This window comes from Protopterus annectens, chromosome 6.part0 (genome assembly GCF_019279795.1).
Source record: "Protopterus annectens isolate FY-2018-M chromosome 6.part0, PAN1.0, whole genome shotgun sequence".
NCBI classification, from domain to species: Eukaryota; Metazoa; Chordata; order Ceratodontiformes; family Protopteridae; genus Protopterus; species Protopterus annectens.
This window is the reverse complement of record NC_056737.1, coordinates 921,609,034-921,634,674: the sequence shown is the minus strand read 5'-3', so window position 1 is coordinate 921,634,674 and position 25,641 is coordinate 921,609,034. Positions and strand designations below refer to the sequence as shown.

The 25,641-nt window shown below is 37.1% G+C and overlaps 1 protein-coding gene across 2 annotated transcripts in view; it reads left to right on the top strand.

Annotated features, from left to right (window-relative positions):
- The first annotated feature begins 587 nt into the window (after window positions 1–587).
- The window catches only part of CHGA (chromogranin A), a 396,109-nt gene continuing 371,055 nt past the window's right edge, over window positions 588–25,641 (top strand). The window contains exons 1-2 of one of the 2 annotated variants that reach the window (XM_044074572.1): window positions 588–985; window positions 1,858–1,904. In XM_044074572.1, coding sequence (XP_043930507.1) covers window positions 940–985; window positions 1,858–1,904 — 93 coding nt within the window. In that variant the 5' untranslated portion in view covers window positions 588–939. The remainder of the gene's footprint in view (window positions 986–1,857; window positions 1,905–25,641) is intronic. The other variant, XM_044074571.1, reaches the window with a different exon arrangement.

Below are 25,641 nucleotides of genomic sequence, written 5' to 3'. Positions count from 1 at the left end.
TGGTGGGTAATAAAAAATAAACATTAGGAGTCGGGGAAGGCTAATGCATTTTAACATACACTCTTTAGAAACATTGTTGAAATCTGTGTTTATATATTAAAAGACACACATTTGACTATGAATTTAAAATATGTTTCCATAAAAATGTAAATTGGTTTGTTTAGGATAGTTGAAGAGTCATTTATTTTAATCAGGTTACTTAATAATCCTCTGCCATAACTATAAATTCTGTTGCCACATACTTTAAAGCTAGTTCAGTCCTTCATAAACAATTATCAGTTAATATATGTTAAGGCACTGTTGTCCCATGACCTTTCAGTAATATTTCATGATTTGACCTTTATGCCCTTTACTTCATATTTTTTTCTTCAAAGTAGCACATTTAGGTTGCAAGAAATTGAGGAATGCAGGGCTAATTCTTAGGTGATCAAAATAAGAGTTACTTTTACATCTGAGTGACAGCTTGTGGAGGGGGTAAGCAGGCTATTGCCAGTGCATAGTGCTGGAGCAGAAAAGTGGGTGGGCATAAGATGTCACCATATAAGGCAGCTCAAGAGATGCTGAGGGGTGGGGCTTGTTCATTCTGCAGCAGTGCTGCCGATCTGATTCTGGATAAAACACTGGCAGCAGGCACAAGCTTTCTGCAGCACTTAGCAGTTGGGTTTGTATAGCCTGGCCTGTGGCTCAAGTCATTTCCGGTTGAAGACGGGTTATATAAAGCAGGCGAAGTTGCACTGGTATACGAGGGACCTTCAACAAAGGAAAAGCAATTAGCAGAGCAGCAGTGCTCTCTGTAAACTAAATATTCCTGGCAGCCTGCACAGCAATACTAAACTGTCATAGCTTTTGTTCAGGGACTCTTACTGAATATAAGATTCAGCCAGCAATAAACAAGGGATTTTGCCTTCATTGTGTCTGCCAGTGAACCTTTAACTCAGAATGGTATTAAACGGATTACTTGTGCTGAGTCTTTTTATAATTCAAGGTAAGAGGCAAATCATTTTTGAATGTTACTTCAAAAATGATTATCTGTTTTAAGAAAATGTTTTCCAGGGAATCTGTTATCATTTAACCACAGTATTCTGACTTTGCCCTTCCAGCACCAAGGACAGAGTCAGTTCCTTCAGAGGCACATGGGACATTTCTAAATAGGTCACTTTAAACCTGTTTATGAAACGGGTATTGCATGCATCTAAATGGTACACGATGAACCAGAATTAGTAATATGTTTTGTTTGCTGATGAGTTTTAGAAAATAAATGTTAATTTATCCTGATGGAAATGTGGGCTTCTTTAATTAAACAAGATGAATGTTGTGTTAGCTGTGATAAACTGCACAAATTTACATACATTAAATTGTTTTCATTTGCATAGTTAAAAGAAAGAGCTTTAAGTAGAGAGTAAATCAATTTTATTGACGTTTTAAGAAGAGACTGCTTTAAAAGTAATATAACTCACATGTAAGAAGTATGCACTTTACTGTTGTTGATTATGATATTGCATGAAATATTTTCTTATTGTATTCCAAAAGCAGTCACATGTTATAATTTAGGACAAGTATTAATGAAAGAGTTTGAAGAACTCAAAATCTGAAGGCAATTCAAATAATAGATTATATTTAATAATTTAATGTGAGTATACCCTACACAGAGAATATTCTAAGCATCTACTAAATACAAAATGGTTCATGGATTCCTTTAATACAAATTAAGGTACACGCATAGGTTGGCTAGTTAATAACATGACAATTTTTTTCCCAAAGGTATTATCTGTGTTTCTACAGACAAAACCTCATGGGAAGAGAACAGCAGAGATTAATTACATTTACTTTCTTCTCTCTCTCTCTCTTAACTTGCAGCTTTTTCTCTTCCCATAAATAACCAAAGGAATCAAGATGATGTCAAGGTAAGACCCAGATGGGAGGCTTGGAATTCTGCCACGTAGTGTGTGTGTGTGTGTGTGTGTGTGTGTGTGTGTGTGTGTGTGTGTGTGTGTGTGTGTGTGCGTGTGTGTGTGTGTGTGTGTGCGTGTGTGTGTGTGGTTTAGATGAAAGGATTTAAGAAATACCTTACTGAAATAAGGAGACATACCTCCCAAAAATACTATTACCTTTAAGGTTTTACATTTTAAATGCTTCAAATTTTAGAAATGAATTGTCCCACCTATCAAAGCATAATTGTTTAGCAGGGAAAGCAAACTGTGTCATTGTTTCAGGAATAATTTTTATTTATTTATTTTGTCATTTTAATGCAGTATGTGGTTACACCACTTTTCACCTGAAGGCATTTGCAAGTTGGTCATAAATGAGACATCATATTTTCTCCAGAACAACTCAAAACACATGCATTAACCTCTCTGTTTGATACTTCTCATCTATCTATGGTGTCTGTGGATGAACTAATTGGTTATGCCAGCTGCTAATGTATTTAATTGACAAAAGCATAGCTAATAAAGCTTTATGGAGTCTTTACAGATGTCGGGATGTTTACATCAGACCATTTAGGCAGTAAAGGGTGACTGTGAGTACTGCATCAGCATGTGAAACACATCTGGAACAAATGGGTCACAGTAGCAATGGAAGCTGAAGTCGTAGTCAGCATTTTGTCTTCTTATTGTATTCTCAAGGAATGGACTGCAATTCATTTTTTATTCAAATGTCATAGTTTGGCAAGACATTCTAACACAAGCACCTTTCAGACTTAGATATATGACTGAATATTTTTAAAATGCCTAAAGGAAAGAAAGTCGTTGATAGGATTACTGATACAGTTAATCAAATTATGACAGCACTACCAGTAACATCTAGAAAGTGTCCTAAATAAACCTAAAGATTTCATGCATTTATGTCTGAGCACCTTTCACTATCCCCTTCAAAATGTATATGAATGCAAAAAGATATTGCTAACCGTAGTCTGTCTTCAGGTAAATATGTTCCATGCTAATACTGTGATGATTCAATTAAAAAACATACAATGCAATATAAACCTTGCTTCCTCATTAATTACATACCCAACAACAGTATTCAGTACTGTTTGTAACAGTCAAGCTTCATTTCATGCCTACATTTTATCTTTGTCAGGGTTAATGATTTTGTCTCCTAACGAGGTTACCAAATGTACTAAACGCAGTCACCACAACTGAAGTTAGGACAGGTTTGTTTATAATTGAACAGAAATGATAGAATGTGCTGTCAGATCAGGTGTCTTGAATCGCAAGGTTTGCTCACTGTGTCCTGTACCAGCATTATCTTACTTCATAATATGTCATTTGATACTACTCATCAGTGCCCTCTATTTCTCCTTCCATAAGACCCTACCATTAATTCCATGAAAACAGCTTTCCTATGTACTGCCATATCATGTATCTCTGTTTCTGACTTCCTATTAGTGAGTCACTAGAGGCCACAAGCATAGTTATTCCGAAAGAACCAATTTACTATATTTTTGTCCTTGCTATGAATTTAAATGTCTCGTAGTCCTCCAAGATGCATACACTTCACCACTTACAGGTACTGTATTTGGAGTATTGCATTTTTTTAATACTATCCTTCCACAAACATGTTGCCTGGAATTGAACACAGTAGACTAGGTAGTGTATTTTCTGTGAAATGTACAGATATACAGATATTGCCTTCTTTGTGTCAGTTTTACATATTACTACAAAGTCTGATAAGGTACTGTGCCTGCAAAATTAATGTTTAGATTCAGACCATTACATATCAGGCTTCCCTGCTACTAATCAGCCATTAGCATCAGCAGGCAAGCAGTGTGTCTCACACTAGTGTCAATTCTCTGTTCAACACGTGACCTTTTTCCAGCAGGTATACAATGCATCACAACAAACTACCTACTTTTTAAGGGGATTGAGTGTAGCACCCCCTGGCTTGCATAGAAATCTTGATTTCTTGAGAGAAAGGGGTACACTCTTCACTGTATTACTAAACTGGCACCTTATTTTTAAGCTGACCTTTAAAGGTTGTTGGTACTTCAGGCTAAATGCCCTCTCATGAACCTCATTTAGCCTCTATATTTATTTACTTATATTTACATCTTACACTACTGTAGCATATATATATATATATATATATATATATATATATATATATATATATATAGCGTCTATATTATAAGAACGAACACTTAAAATGTTGAACACATCTTTGTCGACAGGTTTTAAGTGAATCCTGTTATAAGCGAAAGCTGACAAAGTTGAAACCAATATACTCAAAATATTTTAGTTGTCCAACACCAATCCGCCACTGCCGCATTGAACATGAACTGCAAACACAGTAAATTTCACTTGTAATGAACACCCTAAATATATGCTACAATCCTTCCAGTTTGTAAAGTAAATGAAGTAACCATACCAATTACCGACAGTAAATCTCCAAAATTACACTTGAACAAAATGGCACTTTCCCAAAACACAAAGCAATTAACACACATACACTAATTTTTCACAAATTTTTGCAGCCCCCCCCACACCCCCTGCTAATTACATATACATTCATAATGTACACATTTTTTATGTCACTGCTACATTTACGTTTGTTGGCCAACTATGACATTTCAAACTTAGTGTTTTAGATCTTTAGAGCTTTTGCTTATAAGAGCATTTACTTAAAACGCGTTGACAAACTGGTGCCCGGCATTTTAAGCATTTGTTCTTATAATATAGACCCTATGTATGTATGGATGTATTTCTGTAGACCAAGTTTACACTTAACAGAATTTTAGTTTACTGAGATGTCAACAACGAAATTTCACTAAACCAAAATTGTACATTACCAAATTATTTTACAGGGAATGGAGACACTTGGCCAATATGGGGAAATTTGCCCTTTTCTCCACTGTAGTGCAGTCCCAGAGTTGGTATATTTAGTTAGGGATGGTTTGGGGGTGCAGCCCCCTACCTGGATGGGTATGGCATAATGTGGTGTGTTTTTTAGTTCAATGGTCAAGTTAAAATAATCAAGTTGGGATATCCCACTTTGCATTTTTATCCCTAAGATAATAATTTGTCCTGTGTCGTAGCTTACATGCAAAATGGTTTGTAACTGTTTCACATTCTCTGCCAGTAGCATAACTAGGGCTGAGTAAGAGGAGCATTTTCCTGAGTCGCAAAATGTTAGGTGGAGGGCATGATCAGCAGACTATTCCCTGTAAAAAAAATTGGTAATGTGCAGTTTCAGTTTAGTGAAATTTCATTGCTGACCCATATGGGCCTACTTCTGTAGACTGAATTTGCACTTAATGGAATTTTAGTTTATCAAGGCAACAACAATGAAATTTCACTGAACTGAAACTGCACATTACCAATTTTTTTTACAGGGAATGGAGACACTTGGCCATCATGGGTAAATTTGCCCTTTTCCCCACTGTAGTGCAATCCAGTAGTTGGTATGTTTAGTTAGGGGGGTGGGGGGTACAGACCCTCACATTGGGGGTGGGGGCATAGCACCCCACCTGGGTGGGTTTGACATACTGCAGTGTGTTTTTTGGTTCAGTGTTGGCTATTACCTGTAAAAAAATTCAGTAATGTGCAGTTTCGGTTTAGTGAAATTTCATTGATGTTGTCGCCATAAACTAAAATTTGGTTAAGTGAAAATTCGGTCTACAGAAGTAGAGTCACATATATCTCATATATATATATATATATATATATATATATATATATATATATATATATATATAGAGAGAGAGAGAGAGAGAGAGATGAAGCTAAGATACAGACTTTTTGTTACCCAAGGGGAAAGGAAATGCTAATTAGGGGACAGCTCATATGACATCACACATATCACCACATGTGGCATTCACTTACACACCCCTCCTTCATCTGAGTCTTAAGCAGTCTCCTGATAGTAAAGATGCACTCACTGGTATCCACCTGGGAATGGTCAGTTATAAGGAGAAATCCAAATCCTGTCCACTGAAATGGGAAAGCTGACATAAGCTGCTGTCTCCCTATACCCCTGCTCTGCTCCTTCATTGGTAGAATGTCTAATTTAACTCATTTTAGTCTGGGTCATAGTCCGGACTCCATCACTATATATCACAAAGCAAGAACAAATACCTCTTTTCAAGGTTTTGAGGGCAACTTAGGAATACTTGTCTCCTAAATGACTTAGTTATACTATACACAAGAGCAGACAGTCAGAATCAAACTCTGGAGTAGAGGGTAATGCTCATTAGTATCTCATTGCCCTAACATATATGAAGCATTGTGCCAGGTACTAGAGGCTACACACATTTAAAGATTTCAGTTAATTAAGGTAGCATGGTGAGGAGTCACTGAGGTGTTTCACAACACTGGGAAAATGAGGAGAGAACAAGGTGATGTCTGTCTGCTGTAATAAATGGAGTTGATGTGTAAGGACCTCTCTCTCTATTAGAGCAGATATGTGGAAAAAGGTAAAATGCTCAGCTGTTAAGGGACTTACAAAAAGAAAGTTTCGAACTTTCAGTTATGGATAAAAAATATATACGCAGAAACATGATATATACTAACTAACAAGTGTGTAACATCCACTCAGAGCCATACCTTTTTTATGTAATCTAGCTCTGACTATTTTCAGTCAACATTAGCAGACTTTTCCCTGAACATTTTAGAATTATCATATATTTTCATTCTCATATCTGGTTAAAACCTGTCCAATACCACATTATGCTTTCCATTAAGTAATATCTCCATGCAGCCATATTACATTGTGATCTGTATGTTTTTCAGGGCTGTGAATTCATTTCAGATACTTTTCTAGTCACGTGACTTATAAAATGTGCTTGTTAACATCTAGTTTATGTATTCACAGAAGAATCATAGTATGAGAACAAGCTTAGGAACTGTAGTTATCAGGATGCTTGGATGTTATTGGACTTCATTTTATTTATTCATTTACTCTGACATATAACTGACTAGCTTTTATATATATAAACCAAGTTGTCCACAATTGGACCCATTTTCAGTGGAGGTCCAGCAGCACAATATGATTATGTTCAGAATCATGTGGTAGGTATACAACATGAAGCTTATTAGCTTATAGCCTTAATATTCTGTGCTAAACTGCCCGACTCCCTTTAAAATGTTGAACATGTAATGTCTCCGTTAAATGAGTTAACATTATTTCTGCTATGACATGTGTCATCTAGAAGTAGAAGAACTCTGCCACTTGGGTCTCACCATTGGGCAGGACAGTAAGCAAATGCCATTCTACTTCTTTCTTGCAATTGTCATTTTCAGTCGGTGTGCCTACTACCAGTCATCAAATGTTTTTAGATTAGTAATCTTGTCTCGAAGTAGGCTTTCCAGAACTGTTTTCTAGGTTGCAAATGTCTTCTGGCCTCTACAAGTCAATCCTTCTGCCTGATGCATAGAAAATTATACAGAGTATGCCTAATTGCACCTTTGATTAAGTGATGCTGGTTTTCTATCCTTTGTCTCCACGGAGCTCTCTCAGCCACTGTCACTTGTCTTCTTCTGCTCTAATAGAATCATTGTTAAATGCTGAGCACACTTCTGAACACTAGTGCAAACTAGGTAATTCCATGCATCAGGTGTGTAAAAGTTATTGATGGTTCATACCCAGACCACTGCAGCCTCTCAAATGCAACTACAGCCGATGTTTTCATTTAGCATGTTTCAGGTCGTGTAATATGTATCTTAATTTAAAATAATCTGACACAATGCTAAACTCTTGTGTCACCACAAACCTGATTCTGTTGCATGAGTTTTTATTCAAGAAAAAGTCAATGCAAAGCATAGTGCTGGTAAATGTTCTCATTTTCCAAATAAGAACTAACATACAGCAGAAAACATTTACTTTTCCCTTCACTTCACAATTATCACTTATCCTGTGATGTGCTGTTCAACTCAAAGTATCATTTCAATGGTTTCAGTGGCTCAACAAGTAGCACATCAACCTTTTACATGGAAAGATCAGAAAACAGTAGGTTCTATTCCCACATCAGGTGCGTAGATTATTTTTTTCCATTGCTGACACTGCAATGCAGGATAAAGGGGTGCTGCAGTCCTGATTTGTTGTCCTTTGTATGAAATGTTAAATAGATGTACCTTCTACCTGAGTTGGTGGCTGCTCAGATGGATAAAGGGAAAAAAATCCCACAATACTTATCAAAAAGGGGTACATTCAAATTTATTAAACATAAAATGCAAAAAGCATAGATATTAAAAATACTTTGTATATCAGAGAAAGAATAAAAAAGAAATGGGAAGCCTCTTAAATCATTGTATGACTCCTAAGTAGCTTGAAACATGGCCTATCAGGACCACTTGAGTAATTTTTCAACTATAGCCTCAAAATAGGCTTTGGACTAAGAAAATGGAGGACTGCAACTGTTATCCCACTTTACAAGGGTGGAACATCACCTGACCCAAGAGACTACAGCTTTGTCTGACTAGTCTAATATGTAAAGCCATGGAATGAATTATCATGGAAATGATCAACAAAAGCATAGGCAACCTTCAGACACTGGCCCAACCCGATTTGACTTTGCCAAGGGAAGGTCATGCATACTAAACCTGATGGACTTCTTTGAGAAGGTCACCAAGGTAATGGATGATGGGAAAACAGTGCACACTGCCTACCTGGACCTGGCTAAGGTAATCAATACAATATACCACTTGGTTATAACAAACTTAATGAAGTGGGCATACACCCCTACAAAACTTGTTGGATTGCCAGTTGGCTCACAAACAAGACCCATAAAGTCAAGACTGGTGAGACTACCTTCACTAAGAACCCAGTCACCTGCAGGGTACCATAGGGCCCTGTGCTGGGACCACTTCTATTTGGTATCAACTTCTTAGAGATAAAGGCTAATGTCAAGGGCCTTTGGCTGACACAACTTTGCAGATAACTGCAAACTGGTAGCTATCATAGATTCCATCCCTCCACAACACAAAAAGGTATACTAGGGTCATACTTCTCAACCTCTGTGCACAAAATCTGAACAAAGCAAAATTATGGGTGGGAAGGCCAAAATTTGGGGACAAATTTTAAATATTGCTCTTATAAACTTTAGAAGGTTACTAGAACAATAGATTTTGAATTAATGTGCTTTTTCTGAAGGATGTTGTCTAAAATTCAAATGTCTGTCATTATTTACTGACTTCATTTCTCAATGAGTTGCCAGAAAATTGCACATTTTATGAGGAACAGACCAAAAATATAAGATAAAAATTTAGGCATTCTGTAAAAATCTGGGCAGCTTAGAGATGTGACTAGGGTAAAAGGCTACTCTGAAGGTGCAAACATTAACAGAAAATCTACAGTCCCAAAAAGATGGTTATGCTGTCAGAATGCAAGCAAAAAATGATGCAGGCATGGAAGCATTCACTGGCTAATCCCATCATACATGTGATTCCAAAACAGTACCGTGGCACACTGCACGTTTATAGTATAGTATAGTATAGTAGTATAGTATAGTATAGTATAGGAAAGTAAATGCTATTGGCCTTAGTAAATGCAGTCATGCAATCAAATGTGATGATGGATGATGACATAATACCAGCTACATCAGTCATTACTGTCACTGTAGGTTAGAACTGGTACGACCATCATCATTTCTGTAGGTCAGTGGGTACACAAATGAAACTACTTCATGTGCGCACAAGGTCTGAGCTTCAGATATGCAGCAGCTGTCATGTTAATGAAAATCACATCTTCAGTATCATCTTCTGCACTGGGTATATGGTGATTACATATGACCCCAGGGAAAACCAGTCTCAAGAGTGGTACATACATTATAGATGAGGGATTTGAAGTGCATGATTTAGGGCCAGATCTCAGGGTGTAAGCAAACCATTGTGTGGCTGGGGCAGCAAAGAGACCAACAGGATGAGTCACGATGCAATTAGCTAGAGACTGGTTCCCAAGATAAGCAGGCTGTAGCTGTGAGTTAACATATAGGGGTTATAAACCCCCTAAGCCATGGCTGCATGGGGCTATCTGTGAATGAACACTGTGTAAATTGCACATGCAAAATCTACAAACTGAAATTGTTACACTGAATGATATGTGAAATGTCCCTCTGATCCATCATCTGGTGATGTTTAAGATTCTGCTACATAGCTTCACCAGTCTGTGTGGTTCCCACCTACCGTATGCATTTTTATTACTGTATGTATTTTTGTTCTCACTGTTTGGAGCTTTTCTCCCAGTTCTTCTGCTGAATGGGGGCTTTTCTTACTCAGTAAGACTATCTCATTCAACAATGATAATTAATACATACATACATATATACCTAAATAAATAAATACATGTGAAATGCTGCAGGTAAAGTCAAAGTGTTATCTGCATGGTAATGTTTCTCAGCAGGGTATTATGGGTGTATGGTTCAGTCACCACCAACAACATCATGATTTATATTCCCACTGGTTGTGCTGGATGCAGAGTCCTGTTACATTTCTGGAGAATCTTGATTCATTGCACCACACAGAACTGAAACCATAGCAGCAAGAATCAAGCCACCTGATGTGTGTCTGTCCACAGGGTGTCCATAAGTTGCTCAGTGCTAGAGTTATTGAGTCATATTTGCCCTTGCTTTATTGATATAGATAATTATTTCTCATATCTGTTTGCTCACTCCAGGTAGGAGCAATGTGTTTTGACATGAACTATTTTGCAATGTTTGCTTTTTAACATTATAAACTCCAGTTGAAAGCAGTATAGAATTTCTGATGTTTGGCTGACATTGTACTGGTTGACAAATAACTGGATAACACAATCTGGAAGATAAACCCAAAACATCGACACCCACAGACTGTGACTGACCTGTGCCCCTACTGTACTGGTTGACACAATCTGGAAGATAAACCCAAAACTTTGACACCCACAGACTGTGACTAACATGTGCCCCTACTGTACTGGTTGACACAATCTGGAAGATAAACCCAAAACATCGACACCCACAGACTGTGACTGACATATGCCGCTAATGTACTGGTTGACAGAAGAAAATGTATAGTAGGGAGCCTGGCAGATGACAGGAGTGAAACTCTCCAACTGGTGTCCCCCAGAATGTCAAATAAGAGACAGAAGATATTAAAGGTTTGTCATCTTAGTGTACTCCATGATGGTGGTAAAGGTGACTTCACTAATCCTCTGGAATCCATGTGACCTATTGCTCATCAGTATAAACTGTAGCCCAAATATAGAATACTACTACAAAACACCCTACTATATACCCTATAATGAAAGTAAAGTTAACCACACCCTATCGGCACACACTGCAACACCCGGACCCTGTTTCAGGTGCACTAGTGCATCACTTTGTCTTATGTTGTATCTGTACCCTGTGATGCCTCTCTCTCTCTTTAGCCCATGCCTGTTAAAGATTATGCTCTACTGTACATTAGTTACTGTTGACCAGTACAACAGAGGTATGTGTCAGCCACTGTGTCCATAAGTGTTTTGCAATGCTAGCCAAATTGTCCCAGCCAGTCTTCTGCCAACCAGTAGGATAGTCAGCCAATCATCAGAACCTCTTGATGACCACTCTTTCATCAAGGTGCAGCCACCTCAGAGAGAGAGACTAAGTAAGACAGATGCAGTAAGGACTGCCCCTTGCAAAAATGTTTTGTATTTATTTAGGTATGTGTTGCTCTCCACAAAGCTGCAAATCATTCAGTAATATGTGTAGATTTTCGTGTACTTGATCTTTGAAGTTTTATACACTTTCATCTGAGACCTTTAGTCTTGGTATGTGCAGTTTGAATAGGCATAATAGAACATATCCATTGTATCCTAAGTATCAGTATTTGTGTTATGTGTGTTCATGTCATCATCCATAGCTGTCAGTATGGACAATGCTGTCTTGGGTACAATGTTTTGACCAAGCAGTTGGTCATAGGATCATACGATCATAGGAGGTTACTAGGCCCTTTCAAGCATGGCCCTGTTCAACCTGTGTTCCCAAGGGTGTCTGGTTCAAGCAGACACTAAAATCAGCACCTACTTTCTCTGTCCAAAAGAGACACAGGTGGCATCCCCAAATTACACTAAAATAGGGAGAACAAGGGGTTTGTTTAGCATGAATAGGAAGTTTGTTCCAAAGGTGGGGCAACCTCTGTGAGACAAATCAGTCTCTCCAGCAGGTTCTGTTGATATCACATACTAGGTTAAGGTCCTTTGAGTGAGTGCTCCATGCGCCATTTGACTTGCAAATGTGCAGCAGGTCAGAGATTGCTCTATATGCAAGGCACAGGTCACCTCTGAACAGTCTGTACAACATAGAGTAAAGTGACAATGATTTCAGTCTGTCTGCATAAGACAGATTTGAAAACACTGAATTTTCTTTGTAAGGAACCTTTGTGGTCTCTCCAATTGCTGCAGGTGTTTGGAAAGGAACATACCAAAGGGAACATTGTACTCTATTGTTGGCTTAATGAGGGAAGAGTACAGGGGGGTTATAACCTCTTTTTTTCTGGAGGAAATGCCCTTACTTATGAGATGATCAGTATAAAATTCCCTTCTTACTACAGTGTAGACATTGTGATCGAAGTTAAGGATGGTGTCGACTTGTGTGCCTAGATCTCTCACCACTGACTGTGTGCTTAGGGTTTGTATTGATTGATGCAGTTTTTAGGAACATTAGTTTAAGACCATGACTTTGGGACCAGTCATTAATCTGCACAAGACCTTCTTGCAGGATGTTGACATCACTAGGGGTTTCAATGATCTCTCCCAGTTTGCAGTCATCAGCAAACTTTGTCAGCCACAGTCCTTTAGTTTTAGCCTGTATTTCAGAGAAGTAGATTCCAAACAGTAGCGGTCCCAGAACCAATCCCTGTGTAATACCACTGGTTACAGGTCTGCTGGAGGAGGTAGAGTTCCCTATTTGACTGTATGATATACCATCTGTGGAGTCAGTATCATTGTGGTCCCAAATAGAGACAGGCCATCCACAGTAACACTTGCATCTGTAATGCCAGCATCAGAGAACAGTAGTAACATTTCAAAAACATATGTATAATGCTCCATGTTTAAGAAATATTACATAAGAGAAAAGCATTGCATTATAAAAAAATGGATACCTGGCTCTTCATCTGGGCCTCACTTATTAATAGGTTCATAGGTAACAAAGCTATTGATCTGTGAGGATCTTTAAAGCCTAGCCCTACATTTCCATACAGTTTTTATTCCTTGCAATTTAAGTACAAATAACACAGAGCCAGACAAAACATTTACTTGTTACCCTTATCCATTAGGGACAAGGATGCTAAACCACTGGAGAATTTGCTATTTCCTATCCACTCATCCAAACTACACAAGCTCATTTTTAAACCCGCTAGCTGTCCATCAGTCTCCTCTTCCTTAAAACTTCAGCAGCCACACAGAACACTTAGATCCACAAATCAAAACCTCTTGGAACTTTACAAAGCTTTACATTCACCAGGACAACTCTTAATATCATTCTCCCTTTCTAGATTATGGGACTCTCTTCCCCCTCATTTTAACCTACCAGAATCTCCTTCCTTAAAAAACCTACCACTCTCTTCTCTCTCTCTTCTCTGGGAATGCTCCTCCTGCACTCATCCTACCTGAATCCTGACACCTATCTCTTTCTTATCCTACTCTAAACTCTGATTTTGCTTAAAATATTTTGTCTACAATGATGATGTACTAAATAAGCATTCATTTGTTTGTTCTTGTAAATATCTATAAGTGTTAGTTCTTATATTTAAATTGTTTTCATTTAATTTGTTTCTCTTATATGCTGTACTAGTTATTATATTATATATTATTTGTTTATTGTTTTAAAATAAACCGTCCTTGTACTGAACGAGTCGTTTTGTTTTGTTACAGTATTGTTCATAGCTATACTGTACATTTGGACTATTGAAGTTTCGGGGACGTTAAATAAACTTTTGGTGGATCTACTGTGTATCGCTCCTACCATATTTGTTTTGTTTTACATTTACGTGTGTGGCTTTTTTGGTTGGAGCGTTTACTCCCTGTGGGCATCTTATTGAAGAGTTATTATATTATATTGTACTAGTATTTCTGTCTGGAGCTTTTCTCCTCAGGCCTCTATTGAAAATGGGCTACCTTGGCCCAATGGACTTTCCCGGTTAACAAACTGAAATAAATAAATAAAAAAATTACATTTGAATAGAGTAATCAAAAATAAATGTTCCAGGTGTGTTGAAAACCATACAAAGTTACCAAACTCAGAATCGATTAGTAGCACAGCCTTGAGAAAGGAACCACAGCAATAACAATGAAAGTTTTTCCATGGTTAAGCAGTTTCATTGCATCCTACGTTAGCTATGTATGAAAAGTACAACCTGAGAAAAGTCAACTAGTGAAAACATTTAGGTTTAATTTGTCACAAGATAAAAGGGAGTTGCTGGCCATAATTTTCAGGGACGAGAGGTATCAGGTCATCAATCCTGTCAAGGGAGAGTGGGTTAGTCATAACAAACTAGGAAAACTATGTGAATAAGATGTGTGCTATATTTAGTTGAACAATGAAACTTATTTTCAGGCATATCTAAATGAAATGAATATTACATATACAAATATAGACTTGATGTTAGAGAATTTATATTTAAGTAATGTCATTCACAAAGATTTGCTTAACTTTTTGACTTGTTAACAAGCTGGTCATTCCAGGTATTCTTGATATACCTAAGATCCACAGATTGTTTTATAGCCCATCTATGCATCCTGTAGTGGATGCCAGTGGACCTAAGACACAACCACTAGCCGACTTTATAGATTTTGAACGGAAAGCTTTTATGCATACATTGCCTTACTTGCTGAAAGATTCTTCACAATGTTTAAAGGATTTTAAGAATGACCTATAGACACCAGATCTTAAATTTGTTACTACTGATGTAATCAACTTGTTTTAAGTCATCCCATATCCTAAGGGTTTAGAATGATTCAGTGAAGTGGTTTCACAGCTATATTTTATTGATACTATGAATTTCAAAAAACTCCAAATAGAACTAAAACCATGAAAAACACAAAGAAAACTGGAATGAAGCTTAACCAAAACACAGTCCACACTGGAGTCGCACAGATGGTTTCCAGAGATTTTTTCAGAGAAGCACCAATAAAATTTCTGGAAAACATCTGTGTGACTCCAGTGTGGACTGTGTTTTGGTTCAGCTTCATTCCAGTTTTCTTTGTGTTTTTCATGACTATGAATTTTAAACTAATTATTTTGTTCATGAAAACAGTGCTTTACAATAATTTTATTTTCTTTGAAGGAGATTGTTATTGACAGGGCACAAGCATTGCTATGGGTCTGGCATGTTCCCTAATTTATGTAAACATTCTTAGCTCTTAGCTTTTGGGAAAACTAATTTGTTTCTCCCCTCAAAGTCCTCTAAATTTTGGAAATTTTATAAGCATTATCTACATGACATCTGATTGTTTTGGTCTCAAACTGAAACTGACTAAATGTTTAAGGATCACTTATAATATTAATGCAGACTACTCAGAGTTTTGGGATGTTAAGTTAACAAATAGTAATGTTAAATTTTCTCCCACAATTTTTTGCAAATTCACTTATTCCAAGACATTTTTATTCTTTAACAGCTGCCATCCTTTACACCAACAACTGCAAAAAAAAAAAGTATAGTTAAGGGCCACTATTCGGATGATGTAGATGATTTCATATAACTCTAACTTTAAGCAAACTTTTATGTACTGAACTTTCCCCATGTCATTCATAGAAAAGAACTGGGGTGAAGTGGTTGTCTAATACAAAAAAGGCATCTACAGATCCATTCTTGGAGGCAACAACAGCATTATTGAAATAGCAGCAACATGTAGTAAGAACAGACACTGAGGAAATTTCATTACCACCTTTTCTGTTAATAGCAGTGCTGTTACACATATTATATAGAAGAACTAGGAAATGTGTAAAGTAGACAACAGCTTGAGTAAATTATTGCCCCCACAGTAAGAGTTAGTTTCAGGAGAGGGGCAAATATTCAGAACGTGTTGGTGAGATCATTCCATATGAAAAAGGAAAGAAGAAACATTCAGATACAATGGTTGCAGCTTCTGTAGCTATATTTTACAGCATGGCAGCTTTAAATTAGGGTGAGTTATGATTAAACGTAATGGATACAACACTTGTAGGTCAAAAGGAGTGATATGTGTAGCTTTATGCCAGTCTTATTCAGCCTTTTACATAAGAAAAACAGCGAGGACATTATGGTTATGCATACTTGAACACATATATAATTATTAAAGGAAATATGTTAAAAATGACTTGTATAAGCATTCTCTTGACTACACAGGTTTCAAAAAGTTTAATGTTATTATGTTTGAAAGAATAACTCTGAATCCAAGAGGGGGTCTCTGGGAGGAGATAATAAAAGTTAAGAAACTTTTATGGCAGCTGAAACTAGATGCCTGTCTCCCTCCAGGTTTCAGTGAGAATATGTCTCGCGTATTATTTGAAAAAGAAGGCTGCCAAATTGAGATTTTGGTTTTAAATATGAATTTCTTCATATTTTCATACAATTTAATGATATATATGAATATGTTATTTACTGTTCCCTGGTTTTATTGCATTTGTTATTTTTTATCTAATGCATTTTTAGTCAATGTACTTTTATGTCTATGCACCTTTAAATGTTCTATGTGCTTTGTTCAGTAGTCACATGATTGAGCAGGGCATGTTATATAACAGCTTGCAAATAAACGGCTAACATTTGGTTCTGATAAAATCTGTACTGTCTGTGGAAGACGAAAGGGCTTAACCATTAAAAAAAAACTTTCATTATTACTTCTATGGTTGCTTTCTCAAGGATGTGATGACATTTGAATAGAGTATGTGGACAGGAAGATGATTCCAAAGAAATTGTTTTCTTTGTGATACATATCTATCCCTCCAATATGTTCTGTTTATGTCAGAGAACAAATTAAGATCTCTTAAGCGAATGTTTATGCCACTATTGGACTTGCAGATGGGCTGTAGATCTGAGAGGATAGGGTCTCTTGAAGCTATGTATGTGAGGAAGAGATCACCCCTCAGAGGCCTGTATGACAACAAGAAGAGAGACAAGGCTTTAAGATGGTCAGTGTAATTTTTATGAATTTAGGCCCTTGATTTTCTTGGTGAGAGAGTGCTGTGGGTGTTCACATCGTGTTAAATGCTTGGACAGATACATGCCAAAGGGGACAATGTACTCAGTGATCAGCCTAATAAGTACCAAATACAGTGATATGATCACATCTCTGGACCTAGATGCAAAACCCTTACTAATACTCTACACAGTGAAACAGGACTGGACAGATGGTGATCAAAGTACAGTTAGTTGTCAGTATAGGTTCCCAAGTTCCTATCCACCAGATCAGTTTTCAGGGGTGTGTTGCCAATGTGATAGTTACAGGGGACATCATGCAAGCCAAAGGAGACTATTCTACAACTTTTGGCATTTAGTTTTAGTCCATGGTTTTGATGCAAGCTATTTGTTTATGAAAGGCCTTCTTGGAGAATCTTTGTATCCTCTGGAGAGTTTATGGTAACACCAAATTTATAGTCAAACCTGATCAGTCATAAACCCTTGCCATTAGCTTTGAATCAGAGAAATAAATGCTAAGGAGGAGTGGCCCAAGGACTGATGCCTGGGGTACATCATTAGCGATATGTCTTTCAGAGGAGGCAGAGCCACATACCCCAGTCTCCTGAGTTCATTTACTAAGCCAATTTGCTATTCACCTAGCTGCACAGGGATTAACATTTAGCTGGGAGGATTGAACATAAATGTATCTGCTTGTAGATTGTATATGTTCTCAGGGTCTGAGTATATGATATCATTAACTATTAGCTCTATGCAGTACTGGGCATTATTTCTGAGGTTTCTAACATAGTTAAATATGTCTTTATGCTTATCTGTTGTCTGTCTGGCTATTTTTACTTCATATCTAGCTTTAGTTGATATGATCAGGGACCAGAGTTCCTTGTTAAGTTTAGCAAGAGCAGTTTTGACATTTTGAGTCCTACATTTATCATTGTATGCAATATTTTTTTCTTTTGTTGTAGAGCGTGTTTATATTTGGGTTCTACCACTGGGGGTTTATTTTTAACTTTGGCATTGTATTTACATCAGAGGGGGGTCAGATGTATCTATGCAGCTATTCATATGTTCATGGAATTCGCCAGTAAAGAATTTTGCATCTGCAGTGGGGTCATCAGGTTGGATGGAGATTTTGAATTTAGCCATGTTATCACTCAGTTTTAGTAGATTAGTCTTTACAAAATCTTAGAATACTGATGTATTTAAAGAAGCTTCTGGCTCCAGTCTTATGGTGAGTGTAACTTATTTATGGAACAATTTGATTAGGGAGGAAGTCACAACTGGTGGGAAATAAAGCTCTCCCATATTGGTGAGGAAGAAGTCCAGGATTTGTCTCCCCTAGTTGGAATGCAGACTAACTGATCCAGAGAATTTGCATTTCTTAATTCCAGAAATATTTGGACATACATGCTAGGGGATGTATAAGTCTCCAGTTGATGGAGGGGTAGTTGATGTCCCCTAGGAGAATGATGCTTGGTCTAATGCAAAGAAACTCCATGCTAGTGAGGTTGGAGGTACAGAGCAAGAGTGACATATAGGGGGTCCTGTAATTAGCTATGGTGTGATAAGGGGTTTTATTAATATGTAGTAAGTTGAACATAGTGCGGTTGCAATTTGTTATCCTGTCTAATAAGCCTGGAAGTGATTTTTTTTAAAATATTGAGACAGTGTTAGCCTTTATTACACTCTGATATTCAGAAAAAGACAAATCAGTTAAGCACCAGAGTGGCGCAAAACCCAACCTTCACAAATGTTAAGCACTCCCAGCTTATGTTGTTAAGGTGTGGTTTATTGCTTGACAGTAAATTCTGCTGGTACTGACCAGTAAAGGACAGCAGCAGAATAAAGTACTTCATTTTGCTTGCTGTCCGTCGGTAATGTGTCCTGACTTCCTATAATAAATATAGCTACTGAAATTACAGGATATGTGTGTTTGCCTGCCTTTTCTGATGGACACGAAGTCTGAAACCAAAATGTTTGTCATTATTTAATGTCTTCAGTCCTCAGTAACTTGTCTGAAAACCACAGACTTTATAGGGAACAAACCAAATATATAAGACAAAAATATGGACATTCTGTAAAAACTTGACAGCTGAGAGACATGGGAAGGTGAGTGTAAACAGAAGGGACTGTATCATAGTCTCTTCCTGACATAAGGGTTTTACAGTTTTGAAAGCCAATAAAACACTTAGCATTTTTTTCTTTTTTACTTTAACTTGCAGTATGTGGAGTAGATAAAAGCTCCATGCACTACAAAGAATTATGATCAGGTCTCTTATCCCACTTTATTATTATTATGCGTTCTTCACATGGATAGCTCCATCACGTCTCACTAATATAGTCCAGAGAGTTATGTCTCAAGTCATTTACTCCCATATGTTTTATGTCTGTGTCATATGTGTACTTGTGCTGCAAGGACGTCGGTGCATGCATGATGTGGTGAATCCTGGTCACTGTGACCCTCTCCTTATCTCACTCAAGCCTATAATACCTTTTCTGTATATTTCCACGTCACATCAATATCATCTTATGGCATCCAGAACTTTTTTGGTTCATGCTTCTTAAACTAAGAGACTTACCAGCTAATAATAGTCAGAATTAGAAAGGACAAGGGGGTATAAACAAAATGACAGTAAGACTGTTAGCCAGGATATACTACTATGAAGAAATTAATCTGTTAGTCACTTATTATTCATATTTTCATATTTATGTTCATATTTTCATAACTGAGAGACCTACATGTTATTGAATTGTATGGTGTGAAACACTGATGTGGGAAACAGGACAATTCACTGTCAATGTTTTATATCACACTATACTGGAAATATTGCTAGCTGTTTGTAATTATGAAACTAAGCAATATTTCTATATGTGTAATATCACAAATAAAGGAAGCAAACATGATATAAAATCCAGAAAAACCCCACGTTTTGCTCAAGTCACAACTGTAAGCCCAAGGTAAAAAAGTAATCGAGTCCTGAAAAAAAACAAAAAAAAAATGCTTTAAATCAATAAGGTGAACAAACAGCAGGTAGCGCTTTTTAAAAAAGGCTTTCAGCCTAATGAAAAAACGCTAATTAACAGATGCAAAAAAAAAAAAAAAAAAAAAAATGAAAACAAAGAATGAATCTAAATTTAGTGTGCTAGCTCAAAACATAGAGACTAAAACTCAAACTGTTTCAAAAAAAATACTAAAAATAAATAAAAAAATGATATAAATACATGATACAATGATATGTATCTGTAAAAATCTTCATATTCATATATCATCATATATTGCTATATAATATATATCTCTGCTATGCTAACTAAATCTATCAATTTCAAAAAAACATCCATAAAAAAACTGAATATATAAATACATATTATATATATATATTATATTGTTTATAAAATTATAAAATATAAAAATATAAAAGCTGGGACCTGGGACCACCACGATAAAGTAAAACAATAATTAATAAAAATGAAAACAGCTTTTCACGCACTCAAACTTCATCCTGATGCTAAGAGCCGAATTGGGCCCCAGGCTCAACATGGCTCAGAAGTTAGAATCCACTTGAGTTCATTAGCTCAGGGCTAATAATAATGGATCACCTCCCTCTATTTTTGGATACAAATCTGCAACACCTAAAACACTAAACATTTTTTGGACAATTTTGGAAACAATTGAGGGACATGTTTGGTGTTGCTTTTTCTATATTCATATATATGTATATCACGATCCTTGTTGTGTCCGGGCTCGTCATCCCACATATTAGGCTTCGCAACCTTCAAGAGGTTGCCAATATTTCTATATGTACTTAGTACTTCAAAAAACAAATGACTTACAAACTGTTGCATGGCATTAGATGAAACCTTGGATGTTGAAGAAAACTGTTTTTGATATTTGCACTGTAAGTTGCACATCTTGAGAGATATCCAGTATTATTTGTTTTACTAATTATACAATTAAGCATTTATTCCCATATTTCAGTAAATATCTCAATAACCACACACTTATAGTGGAATGTCTTGCAGCTTGTGGCTGGTTAACAAAAATGTTCTAACAATATATTGTCTAGGTTCTACAGTTTTTATGATTTGAAAATTTAGAAAATATAATTTGGGGTTTATAATATATTATAGTATTTATGGAAAAGACTATGACTGCAACAACTATTAACCCTATTAGGATTATGTCCTAGTGCTAATATTGCTATTTGACAGTTTTAATAGCTTTTATCGGTCACAAAATATTAAAATGTGTTTATCTTATGCTTCTTAAGTTTATTTTTTCAGAAGATGAGTTTACTGTAGTGTTAGATGTACCTGGTGAGGGGTGCATCTGTGCGTCTTACTATGGAGTCAGATATGACTAGGATGTTGGATTGTATAGAGGTTTGCCTCGTGGGCTTTTGGGTTGAGACACTGTAAGACTTATATGCATGTTTCTTAGGGTCTATATCAGAACATCGAAGTATTAAAACTTTGAATGTTCTGATATCGAACACTGTTCAGCAAATGCTAAGAATAGTGAAGCTGCAGAACAGCGAATTGTGGAAAGTTACGGGTTGGGTTCAGGTAAGTGTGCGATTGTTTGTACATTAGGGTTAGGGGCGGGTTAAGTGAGTTAGGGTTAGGGCACGGGTTAGGCATGTGTGCGACAGTGACAGACTTTAGGGTTGGGGTGGTTTAAGTGAGTTAGGGTTAAGGTGCGGGTTAGGTGAGTGTGCGATAGTGACGGACCTTAGGGTTATGGTTTGGGTTAAGGTAAGTGGGTAGATAGTAGTGTATGTGTAGTTTACTGTAGCGTTAGATGTAGGAATTTAAGTGTGTGTGTGTGGTTGCTGTTTGTTTGATGTGCTTGTGTTGTGTGTATGTGTTTCGGAGCAGCAAATTTTTTCATGGGAAAAATTTGCTGTTCTGAATGTTCAATATTTTCATGTTTAGATGTTTTGGGGCCAATGAAATAGCATTCGCTATTTTCATCTTTTGATAACGTGATATAAACATGTTTCTTAGTGGGTGTTTATGAGGTTTAAGCCTTTGTGGTTTAGTTGGGGTAACGTTTAAGAGCCTGAGCATATCTAGAGCTATGTGTCTGATCTTGTGTGTGATAGGTATAGTGTGGTGTTTGTGGGTTATTGACAACCTGTTTGCTATTTGTAGTGGCTGTATGCAAGAGGTTTTCCTCCAATAATTTTGTATAACTGTATCTCTCACATGCTGTGTCAGCTTGTTTAAGTAGTAGGTGGTTGTCAGTAAACATGAAACAATTACTACATTGTCTCAGGATGCCCATTTAAGCTAAGCTGGCTACAGAGACAGTTGGAAAGTGCAAACCTATGGTTCCAGGTGCTTATTAATATGGCTGAAGGGGGAGTTGCACCTATGAGATTTGGAGTAAATTACTGAAGGTGACGTCTGTCTGGTGCTAGAGACAGTACTGTTCTCAACACAGCTGCACACAGCTAGGAATCAATGATCCCTTGCTCCATCTGTCACCAGATGCAAAATCCCAAGCTGCTTACTGAGAAGAATTATTACCCCAGATGTTGATGGATTTGGTAACCTTGCTACAGTCTTTTCTTAGTAGAATGTACAGCAACGGGATGTACCTGAAAGCAAAATTGCACAAAGGCTCTGAAGACATTCTCACCAAAACTGCTAGTGGACCACACACTGAACTCTCAGGCACACTGCCCAGTCACAACACAGTGGGAATCAGCAGTATCATTAATCCCAAGATGGCTCCTAAGATGCAAATTTCAGGTTTCCCAGTGACTGTAATGGCATGCATGTACAAGGTGTTTACCTATACAGTGCTCCAATTTGTGTTACGTAACTGCCAGCACGTAGCATGCACACCACTATACTATTCAAATATTTACTCGGGAATTTTGTACAAAGCAAAAAATAATTGGAGGATGAAGGCCAAAAGTCAGGGAGACTTTTTAAATATTACTCTAATTCACTTAAAAAGATAATAGAACAGCATGCATTTTTTGAACAATAAGAAGTATAGCAGTCGAATGTATGTCATTATGCACTGACTGTAATCTTCAATGATTTACCATAAGATAATAAAAAAATACAAGGCACAGAAAAGAAATATGGTAAAAAATTAGGAATGTTCTGCAAAATCAGGGAACAGTTGAAATGTATACATGGCACATACCTGCCTCCTCATTGCCCAGACCTTGGCCCTCATGGTACTGACTGTGATGTGTCTGTATCTACACGGTTAATGTTCTGGAAGTTTCAAGTAACTAGTCAATGCTTGCAGATGACTGTGATGTGTCTGTATCCACACGTTTAACATTCTGAAAGTTTCCAGTAATTAGTCAATGCTTGCAGATGTAAGTATTACATGGCAATATCCAAAGTTTAGCTGTGAATAAATGGGGGTGTGGGTGCACAGAACTCTGAATTTCTTGCTCATTAGAAGAGAATGTATCAATAAATGTTCAAGTCTGTGAAAGGGAACTCATCATGTTAAAATTTCCAGCTGTTTTTTTTTTTTTTTTATTGGAATGAACACTCAGCAACTGTGAATTTTTCTATGGCGTTCCTCCAAAGGCTGGAAATGCATTTGTCACACTTGAATTTATAGTTACACACTTTGCAAATACAATTACCTCTGAATTGCCTGGGCTCTTATTTTTCTGTGATATTACTAGTAAGTGTAATTTAGTGAATGTCAATAATACTACACAAAATGTGAACGGATCCAGCTATAGGTGCCAAAAGGGATCTACTTCACATAATCGAGCATTGAAATGCCTGACTTTCATATGGTTGAGACCATATGATCGAACATTTGAATGTTCGAAAATGTGAAGTTGAAAAAATAAACAAACTAAAACACAAACTACACAGTGCTGTGGCCCCACACCCCCTGCTGCTTAAATATTCCTACTCCGAGATCGCACTACAGTGCAGGAAAGGGAAATCTCCCATTTTTGCACTGTATCAGGATCTCCGCTATTCATTGTTGGCCTTTTAAAAGTTCGATCATATGGTCTCGGCCATATGAATTTCGAACTTTTGAAAGTTCGAACAAATGAAGGAGACCTGCCCAAAGACACCAAGAGTAATGGCATGTTTATTGTATAAATCAGTATATTGGGTATCATTGGAGATCATGTTGAATGTTAAATGTTAAAATGATTACAAACACTGCTTGCAGGGACCAAATTGCCAGTTCTGGTACAGTTCACATCCCACCCTCTAAGAATTTGTGTACAAGGGAGCTGCCTCATTTGCCCTGCCCAAACTACAGCTATGGTCCCAGTTATGTAAACTGAAACATATAGAATCATTAGAATTGGATCCAAAGGGTAAAAATAGTAAGGAAACAATGCCTGAAATATTAATAATTGATAAGTTTGAACATTGCCAACTGTAATCAAAATGTGAGTGTGTCAGTCATACATAAAAGATTCTAAAGGTTCTGATACTCTTGTAGAAAGAATCTTGTGTAATGAAAACTTAGGGAAGTCAACAAGAGTGAGGGAAAATCACTTCTTAAAACAAGAGGGAGAGTTACACATATATTATGCTTTAAAGCTTCTTAAAACAAGAGGGGCATTTACACACACACACACACACACACACACACACACACACACACACACACACACACACACACACACACACACACACACACGTGATATAAATGTTGGAAATGGAGCCGCATTGCTAAATGATGTAATTCTGATGTTAATTCTGACTTTGATATTAAGCATGTTGAAAACAATGTAAATGAAGTAGAACCTCTGAAATATAATGGCACCTCTGTTAGGCTAGCTGAAATTGCATTCTGCTACTGTGCAAATGCAAAATTAATTAAATGTGTTCAGTAACTGGACTGGAGGGAACTACAAGGATGTTGGACACTAGTAGCATAGTTACCCTTGTATAAGGGCAATACGTTTGCAGACAGAAGATGCTGACAAAAAAGGCTGTGGAAGTAGTGAGTATATATATGGAGTCAAGAAATGATATCTCATTGACCAGGTGGAAATCTGTTTGAAGCTTGGTAATGTACTACCACAGTTATACAGCTGATGATTGGGAAGAATTTCCCTTATTTAAAGAGCTAGGGAAACAGTATGGAGGAGAAATTGTGCTTTTAATAAACTAGGCCATCAGCTTAAAAAGGTGGGCCCTTAAGGTGAAGAGCTTGCTACCCACCTTTGCCATCTGTTAAATCCGAGGGTAAGAATTACCCACAGTTATAAATACTAAGATATTTGAGTTCTGTAAGGAGCCGGTAATAGTTCCTAGTAGAACCAGGATATGGGTATATGTATAAATTCTCCTAAAACTAAGGAGCTACAACCAGTGAGATAGAGAAAAGTTAGATTGAAAATAGAGGGACAGACTGAAATAAAAACTGAAACGGAGAATGACACCTCCCCTATGTACTATGTAAGCCTTGAAAGAACTCCTGTCAGAAACCCTAACAACAAGGACCTTCAGATAAAAAAGGAAAAGCAGGAAGGAAGCAACATGTAGTACTGGACCAAGACCGGCTAGGGAAAAGGGGTGCGTACTGAACACCAAGTTACAGACAGAAGAACTGTTGAAAAGTCAA